The sequence below is a fragment of the Sciurus vulgaris genome (assembly GCF_902686455.1).
Source record: "Sciurus vulgaris genome assembly, chromosome: 9".
In the NCBI taxonomy this organism is placed as follows: Eukaryota; Metazoa; Chordata; class Mammalia; order Rodentia; family Sciuridae; genus Sciurus; species Sciurus vulgaris.
Genome location: NC_136469.1, coordinates 4,142,483 through 4,165,856, shown reverse-complemented (window position 1 = coordinate 4,165,856; position 23,374 = coordinate 4,142,483). Strand labels below are relative to the sequence as shown.

General features: G+C 34.4%; 1 protein-coding gene and 1 pseudogene across 2 annotated transcripts in view; both read right to left on the bottom strand.

Moving 5' to 3' along the window:
- ADAD1 (adenosine deaminase domain containing 1) overlaps positions 1-23,374 on the bottom strand; it is a 44,700-nt gene that overhangs the window by 5,163 nt on the left and 16,163 nt on the right. The window contains exons 7-11 of the mRNA XM_079154510.1: positions 23,245-23,368; positions 20,306-20,476; positions 19,170-19,399; positions 8,016-8,253; positions 3,872-4,004 (exon numbers count right to left, since the gene is read on the bottom strand). Coding sequence (XP_079010636.1) covers positions 3,872-4,004; positions 8,016-8,253; positions 19,170-19,399; positions 20,306-20,476; positions 23,245-23,368 — 896 coding nt within the window. The remainder of the gene's footprint in view (positions 1-3,871; positions 4,005-8,015; positions 8,254-19,169; positions 19,400-20,305; positions 20,477-23,244; positions 23,369-23,374) is intronic.
- Positions 1,288-1,802, bottom strand: LOC306669488 (M-phase phosphoprotein 6-like; annotated as a pseudogene). Its single transcript has one exon. The product of its transcript is annotated as an M-phase phosphoprotein 6-like (transcript).

The window sequence follows — 23,374 nt, the reverse complement described above, 5'->3', positions numbered from 1 at the left end:
TTATTTGTTCAGCGTATTTTTTGTAAATGCATGTGGGCTCCATCAGATACATTTTATATATACTTTAAGATAATTATGTGAGTTTTGAACTTGAATTTATTACATGATAATACGTGACAGAAAATAATTTCCTAATATCAAAACAACTTTGCATTCTTGTTATAAAACTCCTTAGACATACTCATTTTTGTATTTGTATGTTCTTGATTTTATTTGTCATTATCTTGCTAAGCATTTTTACATTTGTGTTCATGACATACTGGTCTGTAGGTCTGCAGTTTTCATTTCTTGTGTTTTTGTCCAGTTTTGGTGTCAACAATACTGGTCTTGTAAAATGAGTGGAGGGGTGTTGTTTCCCTATTTTTTGAAATAGCTTTGGTAGGATTTGTATTATATTTTACATCTGATAGAATTTGCCAGTAAAGTCATATATGTGCCTGAGATTTTCATTGGGGAGAGAATTTTAATAATGCAATTTCTCAATTAGGTTCTATTTAATTGTGTCTGATTTTTAAAAATTTGTCTTTCTAGGAAGTGCGTCCACTTCATTTAGCTTGTCCAATTTGTTGGCAAAAGATTGTAATCACAATTATTTTAGTTTTGTGAGATCTATGGTAAGAATCCTTCCGTAATTCCAGATTTTGATAATTTGTGTTAGTCATTTTTTTTCTTGGTTAGTGTAGCTAAAAGTGCTATCACACTAACTTTAAAAAATAAACCAACTTTTGATTTCATCGATTTTTCTATTTATCTTTTTTTGCATAAAGAAACAGATGTTTATTACAGAACATTTTTTAAAATTAAAAGCCTTAAACAAAAACATAACATCATAAAGTGATAGGAACCTGGCAGCATGCAAATACTTCAGGCTGGAGAGGTGTGTTTGCTCTTGATGAATGTACACATAATAAATTCCTATGACATTTGACTCTAAAATGAATGTATGAATTGGCTTGACATAATTATATGATTAATAATTTAAAGTAAAATATAAACATAAGGACAATTTAAATACTGGCATTAATCTACAGGAGTCAGTTCAAGGTCAGTGATTGGAGAGCTATATTAAAAAACTGAGGTAAAATCTTTAGGAAGCAACCCTGTGCCTATGTACATCTGAAGATCCAGGCTTGACTTCCACTCTTGCCTAGTCTGATTTGGAAAAGGATGTATATCATCCATCACACATCTGTTTCAAGCAGCCTGTTCCTAAAATTAAACATCTCTTTACAAACATCAAGTATTAACAAATAAAAGATGTCATAGAGATGGGCTCCAAAGTCTGCTGTTTCCACAGACACTCAAGACATGTTTTAAGGCATCATTTTTAATCTGGGGGTTTTAAGAACATCTTCTTTGCTTTAACTGGTTTTATGTCTCCATTTTCATCTTCTTCGTAATTGGCACAGTCTCTGTTCTTGGCAAACTTTTTTCCAACTGTCCCCAAGAAAGTCTCATATCTTCTAGCCATTTCCTCATCTGCTGCATCAAGCTCTACTATGTCGTCTTCATCGTCTTCTGCTTTGTTCTTAGCATTCATCTGAAGCATCAATTCTCAACTTCAGGATTAAATCCTGTAAATGACATTCTCCCATAGAGAAGATCTTCACATAACAAGAAACTTTGCTCCTCTATTATGACACTCTCTTTCTCTTTAAGCTCTGGCAAATCCAAGTACCAGTGCTCTTCACTGATGATCTTCTTCCTCTTCTAGTTGTTTCTTGGTTTGAGTCCAGTCCCCTTTGCATGAACTTCATGCGCAGCAGGTTCTTGGACAACTTGGTCTTGTGTTTGGCTGCCATGCTGGCTTTGGCCACCTATTTATCTGTTTTTAATTTCATTGATTTCCCGTTCTAATCTGTATTATTGTCTACCTTTTATTTCTTTCATTTTGGTTTGCTCTTTGATTTTTCTAGCTTCTTAAGGTGGGAGTTCAAATAACTGATTTTAGGATTCTTTTCTCATAAGCATTTAAAGCTATACATTTTTCTGTAAGTATTTTAGTCATATTCCACAAATTTTAACATGAAGTATTTCATTTTCACTCAGTTCAAGATACTTAATTTCTGATTCAATAAATAATTCAGATGTTAATTTCCAAATATATGGTAATTTCCCAGATTTCATTTTAATTCCATCATAGAATATTCTTTGTATGATTTTACTTTTTTTGTTACTATTTTTAAGTTTCCTTGCTTTAACTGTGAGATCTGTCTTCAACACAATGCAACTGCTGTAGTCTCTTCCTAGATTTTTATTCTTATGTTTTAACCTAACCTCCTGGTGGTTACTTTGAATCTGTGTACCTTAGTAATAAATGATTTTAGCCAAGGCTTTAGTCAAATACATTAAGCCTGTAAGGTTTCTATCTTGTTCTGATCAATTTGTATGTGGCAGGGAGTATATCAAATGTTGCAGCCAGTTCTCAAGTTATCTCTTGATTTTCATTATTTGCTAGGCTCTCTTGAATTCCACATGTACATGAAGGCAGTTTTTCAGTTCAGTCAAAGAATGTGAAGAATGTTTCTCCCCTCTTCCAAAATCTTCTTGGTAAGTTGCTAGTTGGTCTACCACTTGCCTTCAACCAGGACTGCAACCTCTGGCCAGCAAAGTTAATCAGTTTTCCCTGTTGATTTCCTTCCAAGTTTGGCACATGAAGCTGACAAAAACCACAAGTTTTCATCCTCTACCCTAAATCAAGTCCACCCCTTTGGTGGTAAATCTACTGCTTTTAGAGGCAGCCTCATTCTGGTAAAACCACAATTCTTGCCATTCAAAGTAGAGACAGGAGAGAGAGAATAACAACCTCCCCAGACAAGAGGCAAGAAGTGTGTTATTCTTTCCCAAAGTCCTAGCAGATTTTTAATACACAATTTTCAGTGTTTATTTTTCTGTCAATTTTCCAGAGTTGTGAAAGGTTGCTTTTGACAATCTCGTTCTGTTTTATACTTGTTTTTATAGAAAATACTTCCAATCTCTTTGTGCCACTGAAATCAGAAATTATCTACATAAGCTTTTATACTTAGAAGTATGTAGCTACGTCTACACATACAACTGTAGTTAAATATAGTTAATTACATACTGAAATTAAGAGTTGGATCATTAAGGTGCCGGTGAAATTAAGTTTCATAAACACTGTATTAGTAAAATTATCAAAAGCATTTATATTTAATAGTGAAAATATGAAAGTAATTTAAAAAATCTAGTACAATCTGAATTATGTAAATACATACACAAACATCAATATATGTGAAGCAATATGCTTAAAGTTTAGATATTATCTATGAAAAGCAGGAGGGATTACAAGTAATATACATATGCACGCGCAATGCGTGTTTAACTCAGGGTCTCAGGCCTGTCCTCTGTGTTTAAGAAAAAACTTCCAAATTTTCTACTTTAAATAAAATTATGTTTGCATAGAAAAAACAATTTAAAGAGAAAAAATGCTATCTACATCACCTACTAAACCAGATTCAAATTAGATACTCAAAGTTTTTTCACAACTTTAAGAAAATAAATTGACATTGTTATCTTACATTATGTATTACTTTAAGATCCTTAACATGCTAATGTTAACAATGTGATACACAGGAAAGATTTTATCATTTTGTTTTTCTGGGTATGACATAAAAGGTTTTGGGCAATATTCTCAGGGTCAATATACACCACACTAAGGGAGCTTCTTCAAGTGGCAACACTTATGTACATATCCAATTTGCAACATACTCATTTAAAAATTAATCCTACCATTACATGATATTATCTTATGTTCCAGAACTATTCAATAAGCTTTTGTTACATATAATCATCATAAAATACCACAAAAGGGTCTTTATTTCTATGATCAATTTCATTCTTTTAAGGACCTTACCTTAGCTGCATGATATGTACTAGCTTCAAGTAAATCATCTTTTTTAGCTTCCTTGGCAAGCAGATTAAATCGACTTAACATTGCAGCCTTACAAAGCCGACTTGCCATTGACACACCACTTTTAAATGGAGAACTAGAGAGGAACAAAACATTCATTAATCATTATTTAATGATTTATTTTGGCAACTGTAGGGATTAAAATCAACAGTCTACATATATTTATTAATCACAATGATGTTATGTACAGTGCATGTAATGAACTATTTTCATATAAAATTCTGAATATTTACTTTCTGAAGCTAGTTTATCTTAAATTAGCTATAAGTTTTTATAGTATTATATCAAAAATAAGGCAAAAGATTGATAGTTGGGATATTTTTGGTTTTTGAAGTAAAATTAATGCTATTGTGATATAAAACAGTGGTTCTTCCTTGGATTGACTGAAAGGGAGCACAAATTATCTTCCGGGATGATGAAAATGGGCAATATTTTGACAGGGTGATGGTTACATAGGTAATATACATACATCAAATCTCTTGAAATTGTATAGTGCCAAAAAAATTTAACTTAATAACATGTATACATCCACTTCACAACCCTTGCACACATGTATGTGTACAGATGTTTATGTAATTTTAATTCTAATAAAGAGAGTCCACAGATTATGAACCTTTTTGACTTTGCTCCTTCATTATGTCTTCGCTAGTAGTTGTTGTGATAGAATATAAAAATTGCAAAATCCTTCATTTCTCCTTTTCTTTACAATGTAACTTTTCAGATCACCCATCAATAAGTGTAGATGATCTCTCTTCCACTTGAATTTATTCTAGTCTTGTAATTTGTTTTGACAAATGAGAGCGACAACATGCAGTTCTGAGCCTAGGCCTCAAGGAACTGTGTATTCTTATTCTTTAGGGTTTCCTTCATATGCCATATCAGTCTGCTGGGATTAGCTCAATGGACAGTAAGAAAACACAGAGCCAGAGACCAGTTGTCCCTCTGAGAACAGCCAAACTAATCTTTATTTGATCCATAGCCTATCACAGATGCAAGGGAGTATCCAACCAAACAGTAAAGAACCACTTGGATGACCCAAGAACTTGTAAGTAATAACAGTTGTTGCTTAAAGTCACTTAAGTTTTGAGGTAGCTTGTAAGTAGCACAAGTTAACATATACTTGTGTGTGAATCTACTGACTCTGTAATTTTCTACCATAATATTTTTTTGTTTAGGTAGTTTTTCAGATAAATTTTTTGAGCTTCTCAGACATTAATGATATCTTCACAGGTGCTGAGTGTGTAGGTCACTGGTAGATAGCACTTGCCCAGCATGTGAGGCTCTGGGTTCAATCCTCAGCGCAACCAAAAAATGACGACAAAAGAAGTGATAGTTTCATCACCTCTCTTTGGCAACATTTTATATCTCATTTCTTTCCCTTGTCCGAATGTATTTAGGCTATAAAACATCAATAACAATCACATCTTAACTCTGGCTGTTAGTAGCAATGCCTTTGACACTTTATCAGCAATCCTGATAATATTTTGGGGCTAATAAAGATATATTTTGTCCTGTAACCAAAGCAAGTAAATATTCCTTTCTGATTGAATACCTTTATCTAGAATAGCTGTAGAACTTCAGTAATGCCCTCTTAGAACACAGAGATGAACATATGCTGTATATCCCTGGATCAATAAACATGACAAACAATATATTAAGATATTCTAGCCTGGTATTATTTCTATCATGCTGCTATTCTTGCATTCCTAGAAAACAATGTGAATTGATATTACATAAAATATATTATTATATTATTTCCTAATATTTTACTAGCAATTTTTCTTGGATATTAGAGAGCTTGGTCTGTAACTACTGCATGTGTGTGTGTTATGGGGCAGCAATTTTTCAAGTTTAAATATCGATGATACATTTGCTTTGTAAGAATACTTTGTTATTTTCTCTTTTTAAATAGCATTGGAATATATGCTATATTAATATATATGCTATATTAATATATTACAATGCTACTTAAAAAGTTCATTAAATTTGTCTTCTGACTATCTAAAAATGGTGCTTTCTTTTAGGAAGAATTAGAGTACCTTCTTAATAATTTTCCCATAAAAATGTTTAGATTTTTCTAGTTTTGGAAATACCCTTATCTTAGAAATTTTATATATTCATTTAGGTTTTATATTTGTGTAGTCCAACAAAGTAGCTTCTTACAGTTCTTTTAATTATATATTTAATTTTTCCCTTAGTATTTTATAGATTAGCTAGTGATTTTTCATAAAATCATTTTTTGTAACTGTTTTTCAGTTATTTTCTTTACATTTCTAGTTCATTCTTTCACTTTGCTTAATCTATTTCCATTATTTATTTAGTTGTTTGTTTCTTTATTTATTTATTTTTTTGGTGCTTGGGATCGAACCCAGGGCCTTGTGCTTACAAGGCAAGCACTCTACCGACTGAGCTATCTCCCCAGCCCCTCCATTATTGATAAAGCATTTAAGACTTTGACTTTTCCATTTGCTTTAAATGTATGTCCTGTAAGTTTTGATAATACTTTCAACATTGTTTTCTAAATATTGTACAATTTCAGTTTATATTTTTCCTTTGAACCAGAAGTCAGAAAACTTTTTCCCCCAATGAAAGCAGCTTCTAGCATTTTGATTTTGTTGTTTATAATGCCATTTCATCATAATCAGAGAATATTGCTTACATTGCTTCTACTTTTTCATTTTTCTCTGTACCCCAAGAAATGGTCAATATTTGTCTACATTCTTGATAAGTATATTTTACATTTATACTTTTATGATGTATTTAAAATAATAATATTTATCTAACTGCTTCTTGTTTTGTTCACTTAAACTGCCATGAACTAATTCAATGAGGTGAATAACTGTCTCTACCAGCAGTGTTTCTATTTTCCCTCACCTGCAATTTCTGCTTTGTGGATGTTGACACTATGCTACTTGCTATAGATAGTCATAACTATTTGGTCTTCCTTACGAATTATACCATTTATATTACTAAAGTGTTCTTTGACTTATTGGAATAAATTCTGTTGGGGCTGAATTGTACTTTATTCAATATTTAAAATATATCTTCCACTTAATTATTTGCAATCACTTAGCAAGTATTTGGCTACAATACACGTATTAAGCTTATTTCCTATTTGTTAATTTTATTTTTGTTATGCCATTCTTTTAGGTTTGCAGTAAACAGTTTGTCTTTCATGGAAAATCTATTTTGTTTGTTTGTTTGTGTGTAGAGCCTACACACATATGATCCAAAGAACAAATGCCATATTCATCCTAGTTGAAGTAATCAGTATAATGCTTGACTAGGTTCATACCAAGAAACATCTGTATGTGGCCTTAATAAGATCCTTCACAGAGAAAGCAATTTTAACCCTTTAATCTTTTAACATTATTTATAACCTCAATATAAATGTATGTGCATACTAAAAGAAGGGCTTCCGTTTTACCCAATAATCAGGGGCAGGAATATTACAAAGAAAGCATAGAACACTATGATTAAGAACAAGGTCTTTGGAAATAAAATGTCCAGATGAGAATCCCAACTGCCTCCCTTACTACTTGGGTGACTTTAGGCAAACTATTTAACCTAGTTTAAATCTTAGTTTCTTTATTTGGAAAATAATAGCAATACTACCCAATCCACAGATTTATTACAAAGCAATTTAATATGGTATGGTATAGTTCTCACACCTAAAGTGACATGGGCAATGTTTGGGATAGCACATTTAAAATGCAGATTCCTTAGCCCCAGATCCAGAAATTCAGTTTCAATAGGTGAAACTGAATGTTTAGAACAAACATGATTGTAATGCTCATCACAAAATACCTGAAGAAACACACACTGTGGAGCCAGGCTCCCTGAGTCTGATGCTGGTCTCACCACTTACTATGTAATTTTAATAAGCTATATGATTTCTCCAGGCCCATTTTCTCACCACAAAAAAAGTGATTATAATTAGCATAATACTTATAATATAGTCATGCTTGATTAACAATTATTGTTTAGAATTCAATAAATCATATCTGAAAAAGTCAGAAATTGCAATCAAAATGTCTTCTTTTACTTAATACGTGATTTTTTAAAAAAAGAAATCAGTGATTCTAACCTTTCAGTGATCTTCCCACTTAGGCCATCCAAAATCTCCAAAGAAATGTCCCCTTGTGCCCAATTCATGCTCAGGGATTTATATTCCAGGTTCACTTGAGGTGGATATGCAGCAGGTACTAAGCTAATATGAGGTCTGTTGACCAAGTAGAACATTGGAAGCTTTGAAGTAAGCGCATCATCAACACGTTGCTTGACTGCAATTTCTAAGCCTCTAGTATCACTGCAGTTCCCATCACCTAGAAAGCAGAACACTCAAATTCAGTACCAAAAGACTATACTAGAAATGTGAAAGAAAAATAGTAAATCAAGAATTGAAATCAACCCAAAACCCATTTCTCTTTTATCTTTCAATCGCTTTCCTTTCTACTTAGCAGTTACTTCCAAATTTCTTTAATAACACCAGAAAAACTAGTAGAATTTATATTTTAAAATTATTCTTATGAGAAATTGAGCTACTCTAGTGAATAAAATCAAAGAGCCAGCATTGATCCAGAAAGAAAATAGTACTTTTTATAAGATTCTGCCTGCAAGTGGCTCATTCTGCTTTGATTTCCTATTACAGCATAAAATAAGCATGTAATTGTTTATAAATCTGAGAAACAGTTGGTGTGAGTTATCCCACATCCAACGGCCATAAATTACAGCTATTTCAGTATCATAATGCTTCAGTTTCACAAAGTAATTTTAAAAATGACAATTTCTAGTTGAAATTGGCCAATACCCAAAGCTCTGAATTCTCAGTTATAATAACTGCTAAAGTAGAAATCTCAGAAAGATACAGTATTCGCTAATATAAAATAGTGAGCTTGTCAACTTAAAAGTTAGGGAGCCCTCATTTCTATTTTAAAAAAATAAAAGATTATCTTTCCTCCTTAGAAGGTCTGAAGCTATCACAACAGAATCCATATACCATTAGACAAATTTTACAAATAAAAGTTTTGTTTCTGCATCGTTGGAATTGTTAAGGTGGTTATTAGGACTTATACTCATTGTGACTATCTAGGCATTAGAAAATGAACAAGAGCAGATGAGTCTGCCTTTGACATCCTTTCTCTTAGCATTTCTTTGAGTGTTCTAAATCAGAAGAAAATGACAAATGCTGGCTAGAGGGCTATACAAATTAAAGATACAGTTGGTCACAGAAAAATATGAAAATAAGATCAGAGAAACAGTTATTGGATCTATAATAATAGACATATATAATATATATAATATAGATTCAAAGGAAAATGAAATATTTAATTATATATTGTAATAATGACAGTGGTTATTGCAAAAAAAAAGGGGGGGGGCAAGAAATGGATGGAAAAAGAAAAAAAAATCCATCAAGTCAAACTCTGTAAGATTCCTTAAGCATCAAATTGCTTTACTTAAACTGTGTTAATGAGAAGCATAAAAGCTCATGGAGTAGAAAAATCAGGTCTATTAACAGTTTATTGAAAATTTATTTTCCTTTATATATGAATGGTTTTAATGATTTTACTGTATCTGAAGTATAATTTTATCTTGATGTTCACTCTTATCCCTGGAAAAATTGCCTCTAGAATTATGTAATTGGGAAATTTTGATTTGATTAACTTGAAATGATCTGAAATAACATGAAACTCAAAGGTTAAACTAATCAAAGACTAGAGGAGATGTGATAGAGGAAAATAATCTACCATGGGCACAGCATTGTAAGTCAAGGACTGGGTTTGTGTTTAGGCTCTGCAAATAAGCAAACTAAGTGACTCTGGGCACATGTTTTATTAATATTCTGAACCTCTTACTATTGATCTGAAAAAACTGAATAATAATCTCTAAGGTTGTAAACTGATTCCTAATAGCTCATGAACCTGTTTAAATAGATTTTTTTCCTCTAGGAGAAAAATCAGCATTTGGTATTCTTTATATTACAATCCTATAATAAGTATATGAAAAGGACCCCTGGGTGGAAATATCTCTGAATAAACATTTGTAAATATTTAGACAGATGAACTTATTGTGGATACCAAATTTCAAAAATGTATCTTAAACAGTTTGAGGCAGATTGCTCACTGTCAGGCATCTATCATCCGCCATTGCCTGCCACTTGCCTGTCCATCGCCTGCCTTACACCTATCCATCACCCAACCCATGAAGTTCACCTCCCGATGGTCCAACAACAGTCAGCAAACTGATTGCCGACCGCCAGTGGAGCACCAGCTGCCTGCTGCTGCCTGGAAGTTCACTGTGACAGTACCTGCAGGTTTGATTACACATGGCTGCCGCCATTTTGAGACAACAGCCAGGCCCCGTAGGACCCCTGGCCTCATTGACTGAGCCCCGTCTCCAGGATCCCTCAGCCTGACTGATCACTCCCTGCCTCTGGGGACCTCACATCAACTGACTGCTCCCTGCCACCAGGACCCCCAGACCAACTGACTGCGTCCTATCACTGGGAACCCAGACCAACTGATTGCACCCGGCCTCCAGGATCCCCCAACCACACCAAACACACTGGACCTCCAGGACCTCTGCCGGACCAACTTCATCCTGACTCCAGGACCTCCAGCTGACCACGTCCACCCCTGAGCTGCAGCTCCCCATTAGCCAACACATTTGGAAGCCAGAGCGGCCATCTTGGATAATCCTGGAAGCCGTAGCTCTGATCTCAGGCGTCCATCCTGAGACGCCTGCTGTAGGCTTGAAGCTCATTGTCAGGTACCTCTCATGCATCAGGCTACTGAACAATGGGAGGTTTCATTAGTATATGACTGTTATATAGTAGATTTTCTTTTTACTCCTTTTTAAAAAATTTAAGTTTTTATTTCTTTACTTTTCTTGCTTTCTTTTCCTTTGGTTTACCTGTTCCCTCAGAGTCTCTTTCTCCCTTTTTTGCATGCTAATATCCAATTACTTTTGATTACACTCTCACACTTTCTATTTTCTAGAACTTCTGTGTATTCCTTTCTTATCCCATTAACAGCCACATTCTACATCCCTCTGCATCTTCTTCGTCCTCCATTAGAAACTGCAGACCTTATTGCAAATCTGTTTGTTTTATCGAAGATAATATTTGAACTCATTCTGTTTACTATGACAATTTTGTTATTGTCCCCATAGGGACTATTTGGTCTAGGATTGCATAGTGGCTGATTTGGGCACTGCTAAAATTGATCTCCCCTTAAAGAAAGGGTTTTGGAAACCTATAGGGCCACTATAAGCCTATAGGGGGAAATCTGCAATATCCCAGATCTGCACTGCTAGAGGGGAAGATACATGAACAACATGAAAAAACAAGGGAAGAAAATGATCCAAACAAATCTAGATTCCATATTAATAGAATCCAATGACAGTATGTTAGAAGAAATGTCAGAAAAGGACTTCAGATTATACGTGATTAAGATGATTCGCAAAGCAAAGGATGGGATAAGAGAGCAAATGCAGGCCATGAATGATAATACCAATAAGCTGAAAGAGCACCTGCAGGAAGCAAAAGATCATTTCAACAAAGAGAGAGATTCTAAAAAAAAAAAAAAACAAAAAAAAAACAAACGGAAATCCTTGAAATGAAGGAGACAATAAACCAAATAAAAAACTCAATGGAAAGCATCACCAACAGACTAGACCACTTGGAAGACAGAACCTCAGACAATGAAGACAAAATATTTAATCTTGAAAATAAAGTTGCCCAAACAGAGAAGATGGTAAGAAATCATGAACAGAATCTCCAAGAACTATGGGACATCATGAAAAGACCAAATTTAAGAATATTGGGATTGAGGAAGGCACAGAGATACAAACCAAAGGAATGAACAACCTATTCAATGAAATAATATCAGAAAATTTCCCAAACCTGAAGAATGAAATGGAAAATCAAATACAAGAGGCTTACAGAACACCAAATGCACAGAATCACAACAGATCCACACCAAGGCACATTACAATGAAAATGCCTAACATTCAAAATAAAAATAGGATTTTGAAGGCCGCGAGAGAAAAGCATCAGATTACATATAGGGGGAAACCAATACGGATAGCAGCCGACTTCTCAACCCAGACTCTAAAAGCTAGAAGGGCCTGGAACAACATGTTTCAAGCTCTGAAAGAACATGGTTGCCAACCGAGAATCCTATACCCAGCAAAACTAACCTTCAGATTTGAAGATGAAATAAAATCCTTCCATGATAAACAAAAGTTAAAAGAATTTACAAATAGAAAGCCTGTGCTACAGAATGTTCTCAACAAAATATTCCATGAGGAGGAAATGAAAAACAACAATGGAGGTCAGCAAACGGAGGAACTACCTTAGAGAAAAAGCACTCAAAGGAGAAACCAAGCCAACTTAAAAACCAAAAATAAGCAAATGACTGGGAACACAAATCATATCTCAATAATAAACCTGAACGTTAATGGCCTAAACTCATCAATCAAAAGACATAGACTGGCAGAATGGATAAAAAAGAAAGACCCAACAATATGCTGCCTGCAAGAGACTCATCTCATAGAAAAAGACATCCACAGACTAAGGGTGAAAGGATGGGAAAAAACCTACCACACACATCGCTCATTAAAAAACGGGGGTTTCGATCCTTAAATCAGATAAAGTAGACTTCAAGCCAAAATTAGAAGGGATAAAGGACGACATTTCATACTGCTTAAGGGAACCATAAATCAGGAAGACATAACGATAGTAAATATTTATGCCCCAAACAACGGTGCATCCCTGTACATCAAACAAATCCTTCTCGATTTCAGGAATCACATAGACCACAACACAATAATTCTGGGTGACTTTAATGCACCGCTGTCACCACTAGAGAGATCTTCCAAACAAAATCCAACCAAAGAAACCATAGAACTCAAAACACAATCAATAACCTAGACTTAATAGATATATATAGAATATTCCATCCATCAATGAGCGGATTCACTTTCTTCTCAGCAGCACCTGGAACCTTCTCGAAAATAGACCATATGTTATGCCACAAAGCAGCCCTTAGGAAATGAAAAAAAATAGAGATACTGCCTTGTGTTCTATCAGATCATAATGGACTGAGAGTAGAAATCAATGACAAAATAAAAAAGGAAAATTACTCCAACACATGGAGACTAAATAATATGCTATTGAATGAAACATGGATAACAAAAAACATCAGGGAGGAGATTAAAAAATTCTTAGCGGTGAATGAGAACGATGATACAACATATCAAAATCTCTGGGACACCATGAATGCGGTACTAAGATGAAAATTCATTGCATGGAGTGCATTCCAGAAAAGAATGAAAAGTCAACAATTAAATGACCTAACATTACAGCTCAAAGCCCTAGAAAAAGAAGAACAGAATAACAGCAAAAGTAGTAGAAGACAAGAAATAATTAAAATCAGAGCTGAAATCAATGAAATTGAAACAAAAGAAACAATTCAAAAAATTAACAAAACAAAAAGTTTTAGCCACACTAACAAAGAGAAGGAGAGAGAAAACTCAAATTACTAAAATACATGATGCAAAAGGAAATATCACGACAGACATCACTGAGATACAGAACATAATGAGAAGCTACTTTGAAAATCTGTATTCCAACAAAATAGAAACTATCGAACACATTGACAAATTTCTAGAGATGTATGCTCCTCCCAAATTGAACCAGGAGGACATACACGATTTAAACAGATCAATATCAAGCAATGAAATAGAAGAAGCCATTAAAAATCTACCATCCAAGAAAAGCCCAGGACCAGACGGATTCTCAGCCAAGTTCTACAAGACCTTCAAAGAAGAACTCATTCCAATACTTCTCAAAGTATTCCAGGAAATAGAAAAGGAGGGTACCCTACTGAACTCATTTTATGAACCTAATATCATCCTCATAGCCAAACCAGGAAAAGACACATCAAGGAAAGAAAATTTTAGACCAATATCCTTGATGAATATAGATGCAAAAATCCTTAACAAAATATTGGCAAACCGTATCCAAAAACATATTAAGAAAACTGTGCACCACGATCAAGTGTGGGGTTCATCCCTGTAATGTAAGGATGGTTCAACATTCGTAAATCAATAAACATAATCCATCATGTCAATAGACTTAAGGATAAGAATCACATGGTTATTTCAATTGACGCAGAAAAAGGGTTCGACAAAATACAGCATCCCTTCATGCTCAAAACACTAGAAAAAACAGGGATAGTAGGAACATACCTGAACATTGTAAAGGCTATTTATGCTAAGCCCATGGCCAACATCATTCTTAATGGAGAAAAACTGAAACCATTCCCTTTAAAAACGGGAACAAGACAAGGATGTCCTCTTTCAGTACTTCTATTCAACATTGTCCTCAAAACTCTAGCCAGAACAATTAGGCAGACCAAAGAAATTAAAGGGATATGAATAGGAAAACAGGAACTTAAGCTGTCACTATTTTCGGATCACTTGATTCTATATTTAGAGGATCCAAAAACCTCCTCCAGAAAACTTCTAAACCTCATCAATGAATTCAGCAAAATAGCAGGCTATAAAGTCAACACGCATAAATCTAAAGCATTTTTATACACAGGTGACGAAACAGCTGAAAGGGAAATGAGGAAAATAACCCCATTTGCAACAGCCTCAAAAAAAATAAAAATACTTGGGGATCAATCTAACCAAAGAGGTAAAAGATCTCTACAATGAAAACTACAAAACACTGAAGAAAGAAATTGAGGAAGACCTTAGAAGATGGAAAGATCTCCCATGTTCTTGGATAGGCAGAATTAATATTGTCAAAATGGTCATACTACCAAAAGTGCTATACAGATTCAATGCAATTCCAATTAAAATCCCAATGATGTACCTCACAGAAATAGAGCAAGCAGTCATGAAATTCATCTGGAAGAATAAGAAACCCAGAATAGCTAAAGTAATCCTTAGCAGGAAGAATTAAACAGGGGGTATCGCAATACCAGAACTTCAACTATACTACAAAGCAATAGTAACAAAAACAGCATGGTATTGGCACCAAAATAGACAGGTAGATCAATGGTACAGAATAGAGGACATGGACACAAACCCAAATAAATACAATTTTCTCATACTAGACAAAGGGGCCAAAAATAGGCAATGGAGAAAAGATAGCCTTTTCAACAAATGGTGCTGGGAAAACTGGAAATCCATATGCAACAGAATGAAACTAAACCCCTATCTCTCACCCTGCACAAAACTCAACTCACAATGGATCAAGGACCTTGAAATCAGACCAGAGACCCTGTATCTTATAGAAGAAAAAGTAGGTCCAAATCTTCACCTTGTTGGCTTAGGATCAGACTTCCTTAACAGGACTCCCATAGCACAAGAAATAAAAACAAGAATCAATAACTGGGATAGATTCAAACTAAATAGCTTTCTCTCAGCAAAGGAAACTATCAGTAATGTGAAGAGAGAGCCTACAGAGTGGGAGAATATCTTTGCCACTCATACTTCAGATAGAGCACTAATTTCCAGAATACATAAGGAACTCAAAAAACTCTACACGAAGAATACAAATATCCCAATCAACAAATGGGCTAAGGATATGAGCAGACACTTCACAGAAGATCTACAAGCAATCAACAAACATATGGAAAAATGTTCAACATCTTTAGTAATAAGAGAAATGCAAATCAAAACTACACTAAGATTCCATCTCACCCCAATTAGAATGGCGATTAGCAAGAATACAAGCAACAATAGGTGTTGGAGAGGATGTGGGGAGAAAGGTACACTCATACATTGCTGGTGGGGCTGCAAATTAGTGCAGCCACTCTGGAAAGCAGTGTGGAGATTCCTTAGAAAACTTGGAATGGACCTACCATTTGGCCCGGCTATCCCACTCCTATACCCAAAGGACTTAAAATCAGCATACTACAGAGATACAGCCACATCAATGTTCACAGGTGCTCAATTCACAATAGCCAGATTGTGGAACCAACCTAGATGCCCTTCAATTGATGAATGGAGAAAGAAACTGTGGTATATATATATATACAATGGAATATTACTCAGCTATAAAGAATAATAAAATTATGGTATTTGCAGGCAAATGGATGAAATTGGAGAATATATTGTTAAGTGAGATAAGCCAATCTCAAAAATCCAAAAGACGAATGATCTGGCCGATAAGTGGATGATGACACATAGTGGGGGGTGGGAGGGGGGCAAGAATGGAGGAAGGAAGGACTGTATAGAGGGAAAAGAGAGGTGGGAGGGGTGGGGGGAACGGAAAAAATAACGGAATGAATCAAACGTCATTACCCTATGTAAATGTATGATTATGCAAATGGTATGCTGTTACTCCATGTACAAACAGAAACAACATGTATCTCATTTGTTTACAAAAATAAATTAAAAAAAAAAGAAATACATATTGGAAACCCGGCACACATATTTTAGAAAATATAAATAAGTAATTTTTAAAAATAAAAATTGTATTTAAATAATTCTTCAGGTTTAGGAAATTTCTAAAAGACATTTGCATAACTTATTTGCTGTTGTCATTAAAATAATTTCTCTGAAATTCAAAAAAATGTTTGAAAACAAATATAAATCTAATCATTTTTCAATAACCAACGTGAATTATTTTTGCAGATTATTCTGGATCATTGTCTATTCAAATAACAGTAAATGCTTCTTTAATTCAAGCCTAGATTCCATGTTTAATTTATTAATATTATGCAGTGTTAGGGACCAAACCAGGGCCTTGTGCAGGTTAAGTAAGTGCTCTACCACTGAGCTACATCCCCATCTCCCATGTTTTAAATTTAAAACGACAACCACTGCAAAATGACAAAGTGAGCATTTATACAATATTAACAGCATTCTACAAGCTTACTAAAAGTAAAATGGTTTTAAAATGTAATACATTATTATTCTACTACATTAACATAGGTTTTGAAGAATAAAGAAATTTAAAAGTCTTGATACAAAGTAAATAAGATCATTTTCTTCAAAGAATTATATTTAATCTATACAGAAAGAAAGGAAAACACACTTTGATTCTAAATAAGGAAATGTTTTGGAAGACTGGAGTCATTTCATTAATGGAATTGGGTATCTTTAAACCTGTGCACCACAGTATTGGATACTTTAAAACTAGAATTAGCTGATCCTCTATCTGGAATGGCATAAGAGGAGTCTAGATATTAGGAATGAAATTATACCATGTGACTAATACAGTTCAATTAACTCTGAAGATTCTTTAAGCCATTCAAATCACACACTTTCAGTGGACATGTAGGCACTAAGTGAGAAGGCTCAAAGGGTGAACCATTTAGATATCTGTATCCAAATCACCTGATTTAAAAAAAAGAAAAAAAAATAATATTCCTGGGCTTTGTAACTTCTGTCCCCAAATGAATCTTAAGAGTTCCAGAAATCTGTATTTTTTGCACGTAAATACCAAGATTTATTTAGGTATAACACACATTATCCATTAGCTTCAGATGTGTCCCACAGAGAGACCAAGACAGGAAGCAGAAGCCATTTTCCAAAGTCCTATTATTTTTATTGCTGCCTGGTACTCCCCATGTCTATGTGCAAAATGGCTATCACAATGACCAGATCTGATCACACTGCAAACTAAACATGTAAAAAAATAAATGCTCTTCCTTTTAAGAAACTATAGTATGGAGTTAATCATCCAAATGACCAATTTTAAAATGTCAAAGAACGCTTTGCTTACTAAAGCCATGATTCTAGTAAAATCATAGATATGTCTTACATACTTCAGATACTTAAGATTAAAAAAGAGTGTTTCCTAAGATTCAGAAAAGTTTGAAGTGCTTTGAGAGAAAACCTGAAGTGACCAAAAGAAAATAAAATGAACACGAGCCTTAGTAACCAAATTAAATCTTAAAACAAAACAACAACAACAAAAACCAAACTGGTTCCTCATCAACTATACACATTTGGAAAAGGCAGTCTGAGAAACAACCACTTTCAAGGATTCCGGTAAACAAGAACTCACATAAGTTCTTTTTAAAACAAAACAAAACAAAACAAAACCCCATACCTTTATTTGTTTTTATGTGGTGCTGAGGATGGGACCCAGTGACTTATATGTGCTAGGCAAGTGCTGTACCACTGAGCCCCAGCCCTCACATGTTTTTCATGGTAATATTAGGGTGTTATTTTGTATTATTTTTCAAAATTACAAATGCATAATTTTGACTAATAATTCCACTTCCAGGAATTCATCTTATATTTTCATGTGTGAACAATAAACATAAAAACATTTTGGTAACTGCAAAAGACTTAAAAACAATTTTAAAATTCAATATGCAGCTATTTCAACAATGATACATTTATGCACTATACAGCCATGAGGAATAAGAAAATTCTTTATATACTTAAACATAAAACTTTTTGAGGTGCACTATTAAATGAAAAAGCAGGATGCAGCGAAGTACTAATTGTTCCTACTGGCATAAACACAAAAGAAAAAAGAAAAATTGGTATAAAATACTTGAAGAAATATGTATAAAATATTACAAAAAATAAGAAAAAATCCAGAAAAAGCACTGCCTAAGAATAAAAATATTATCCACATAAGGGTCTAAAGCTTGCACATGCATTTGTTTTTACAAAACAATAAGCAAAGAAGAATCAAGTGACAGCAGGAAATTGCTTCACTAAGACCATGTGGAAACTATAGAAAGGAGACAAAAATTCTGTTAATGATGTCTGAAATGCCATTCTAGTAAAAATCTAGCATTCCAAACTACTCCCCCCAAGAAATAGGTCGATTAGTATTTGTTACTTGGTAATCCAGTTACTTTATACTCATCTGACAAGTTAAATGGATCTGCACCTATCATACTCAAATGTATAAAAAAGAAGGGTAAGAAAAAGCCAAAATGGGCATTTAACATTTTATGTCAGAAAGGAGTAAAATGCAATATAAGCTTTTAGATTAAGAAGTTCAAGGAAGCATCTTCTTCCAAAACAAAGGGGGAAGGACTAAATTCTGTGTGAACAAAAGCTAAGACCAAGACAGAATACATCTAATTGGCTATTTTAAAAAGTTAATTCTTGATCTTCTGATAAAATAAGTTATACAATTCAAGCAACTGGGTCTGAATTTTGACCTTAAATAAAGTTTCATGTATGCAAAAGCTGATTTTATATAGGTGAGAGCTTTAGTGAAAGAGGTCAGGAGTACTGAGACCCCACTCACCAACAAGTATGCTGTTGACATAAACTGGTTGTATAAAGTGACTCAACAATGCTCCCTGCACACCCAGCACTTCCCATCGTGTCAACTTGTCACTTGAGGACATACTATTTACTCTATTAACAACATCTGCAGGACAGTAAACAGTCAGGTAAATTTTGCCTTCAACAGCCACATGGAGACTCAGTTCTTCATTGGCTTCAAATGCAGATATAGAATGTGGATTCAGACGCCTGGAGAAAGAAAAGTTTCATCTTTAAAAAAGAAACACGGTTGAGAAAGTAAAATATAGATGTTCCTAAGCACTGTCCCCTACCAGGTTTAATTTGCCAGTATATACGGAATTCTAGTAACAGAAACAGACGTAAACACCAAACAAAGCAGGAATGGATTCACTAGTCCGCAAGATTAATACAAAACAGACATTAGCCATATTTAGAATTTCAGCACAATTTTTATATCATCAACATTTTATGTCTCGTAAAATCACATTAAAACTATTTTTTTGTCCTTATCATAGTTATTTCCTTCCTCTGTGTACAATTTTTTTTTTAAAACTACAGGATGGTAAAATAGAAACAAAACTGACAATTTTTATTCAAGATTCACCTCTAATAAATTGATAAAAGAATAAAATCTAAAATCACTTTTCTTGAAGTTTCTCTCTAGGGAAAGTTACCCTTATTTTCAAATGTGTTAGTGGAAAGATTTTTAATCAAAACATTACCCATATTTATCCCCAGATGGTAAGACTTGAGGAGAATTTTACTTTCTTCATGGTGCTTGCCTATACTTTTAAAATTTTATGCTACTTGATACTATTTATTCATCAAAACAATGGAGTTATGACCATAACTTCCATATTTATATATTAACAGTGCACAAATCCACACTTCACTAATGTTTGTCTTCAAAATAGAAAGGAGAAGATTTTCAATAGCATAGAAAGTAAAGTATATGGAATTTTTAAATACTAGTCATATTGTAGTAAGTTGAAAAGAGGGTGGGGAAAAGATTTGTGGCCCCCTGCAGGTCACAAACAACAATGTGGGTACATATGAATTTACTTGTTCTACAGTTTCAGAAAATATGCAGTAGTCACCCTATTGTCTTTTAAAAACAACTTCCCTAATACTTACAACTGTGACTTAATCTGGGCTGATCCTTTCGGCAACTGGTTCATATACAGATAAATGTTGATATCCTGTTTCAGAGTGAGTAGATTAGAAGCTGGATCTGTACAAAATATTGATTTTTCCATCATAGCAGGATTTTTGCTATAGAAGAGTAGAAGCTGTCTATAAAAGTACCTAAAATAAATGTTATAACTTTGTTAATAAAATTCATAAAAGATGTTTCTTAATGAACATATAATCAGTGTGCCAACAACAAAATCCCCATTATATCAAAGTTTTCATATGGATAAGAACTTGAAAAATCAAGAACCCTTAATTCAAAGAAAAATTAATTCCCTTAAGAAGTCCTCAGATGGAAGACAGTCTGCCCTGTAACCTGCAGTAAAACACCAATCCTTGACTGCGAGTCCACCTCCATTATATATCCTATAGAAGACCCATTGCTCTACTGATTCCTTCCCCAGTCCCTCAAGTGAACAGCCCCTTCTCTAACGCAACAAATTATTTCAACAACACTATCACTATCAATAATAGAAGTTCTGCTCCTTAGTGGTTTAAAAAAAAAAAAAAGCATAGAAAAAAGTGCTATGGGATAGACTCAAACAAAAAAGTTTTTTCTCAGCATAGGAAACAATCAATAACGTGAAAAGAGCCTACAGAGTGGGAGAAAATCTTTACCACACACACTGCAGACAGAGCACTGATCTCCAAAGTTTATAAAGAATTTAAAAAACTTTATACCCAAAATACAAAGAACTCAATCAATAAATGGGCTAAGGAAATGGGCAGACACTTCACAGAAGATATACAGGTGATCAACCAATACATGAAAAAGTGCTCATCATCCCTAGTAATTAGAGAAATGCAAATTAAAACCACCCTAATATTTCATCTAATTGTAATTAGAATGGCTATTATCAAAACACAACAATAATAAGTGTTGGCGTGGATGAGGGGGAAAAGGCACACTTGTACATTGCTGGTAGAGTTGCACATTGGTGCGGCCACTCTGGAAAGGAGTATGGAGATTCCTCAGAAAACTTGGAATGGACCCTCCATTTGACTCAGCTATCCCACTCCTCGGTTTATACCCAAAGGACTTAAAATCAGCATAGTACAGTAATGCAGCCACATCAATGTTCATAGCAGCTCAATTCACAATAGCTAGATTGTGGAACCAACCTAGATGCCCTTCAATTGATGAATGGATGAAGAAACTGTGGTATATATATATACAATGGAATATTACTCAGGCATAAAGAATAATAAAATTATGGCATTTGCTGGTAAATTTGCTGGTAAAAGCTGGAAAATATGCTAGAGAAATAGGCCAACTCCAAAAAACCGAAGGCCAAATGTTTTCTCTGATAAGTGCATGAAAAAAAAGTATAACTACCACAAGTTGTATTAAAAAATGAAGCAGGTACACACCTGTAATTTCATTGGCTTAGGAGGTTGAGACAAGAGGGTTGAAGTTCAAAAGCCAGCCTCATCAACCTAACGAGACTGTCTCAAAAAAAAAAGGGGGGGGGGGCTGATGATGTTGCTCAGAGGTTAAGCATCCCTGGATTCAATCCCCAGTACCAAAACAAAACAAAAAACTCATCACCACCACCACCACCAAAACAACAACAACAAAAAACAGACCTCCTGAAAGACTACAACTAATTAAACTAGGGAAAACTACTTTGCTTATTTAAAAACCACAATTCTAAAATGTACTCCATTCAATCACACCACTGGAAATACGTAATAAAGTAAGCACAAGTGTATAACAATGTCAAACATGGGCAGAAATAAATGTTAAAAGTGAGAGCTTTACAGAGGTCAAATAATTTCATCAGTACCAAAGGGGGATGGGAGGACAAGGAGTTGTAAGACCCTCATGGACTTCTCCAATTACTTTTAAGATTAAAGGATTCTTTTCATTAGAGATCCATGCTTACATTTTTCAGATAGGATATGCCTAAATTTATTTTTAAGTACTCCAGGGAAGAAAACAACAAGAAAAAGTGAGAAGTCAGTGATTAAACAAAAACAGAATAATGGAAATGGAATTTACTATTCTATTTTCATTTGTATTGGAAATTTCCATAAGAAGTAGTTTGATGAAAGTGAACTTTGGAGAACCAAAAGCTGGTGGATACTCTAGGAGGTAACACCCATTTCTCACTGTTTATGTTTTCATAAGAAGTTTTCAGAATGTAACATTTCTGGCTTCTCTATCATATGCTCTTCATTCCTCTTGCAAGCAGAGCAACAGATGATTCTAGAAAAAGAAGCTAGGCATATCCACCTCTGTCCCTTTCCTTCTCTTTGGTATCTGTCAGTCTGAAGGACATTTTACTCTGCAAGAGGATGCATTGACCTCATAAATTGGAAACTTGTCAGTTTTTGGTGCTGCCCTTGGATAAGTATGGCTAATTCAGAGGTGAAAAAAGATGGAGTGTACTTGATGCAAATCTAAAACTATACTTTCCAATAACTTTAGTCAGTTAAATGGCATTTTTTTCCTTACACTTTAAGACTCTTAAAACTTAGTTCACAAGTACTTAATGAAGTTATTAAAATTCACATAAGGCATTATAATAAGATTTACAAAGGTTATCATGATATAATTAGATGACCGAGATAGGGAAGAGACTATCATATTCTTGAAACAATGGTCACCAAAATGCCATTTTTTTTTTTTTTTTTTTTTTTTTGTTACCAGGGATTAAACTCAGGGGCTCTTGACTACTGAGCCACATTTCCAGCCCTATTTTGTATTTTACTTAGAGACAGGGTCTGAGTGGCTTAGTGCCTCACTGTTGCTGAGGCTGGCTTTGAACTCGAGATCCTCCTGCCTCAGCCTTCTGAGCTAGCTGCTGGGATCACAGGCGCAGGCACGGCACCTGGCGAGAGCACTGATATTTCATGGCACCACATATCTGTTACCTTACCTAAGGAGAGACCTTCTTGCTGTAACAACAGCGTGAGTGTCATGCAGCACTCTTCCATTTGGCTTGATGCACTGGCTGTAATTGTATTCACCTGTGCCCACAGCCACAACTTCATGATGCCCCACTGAAA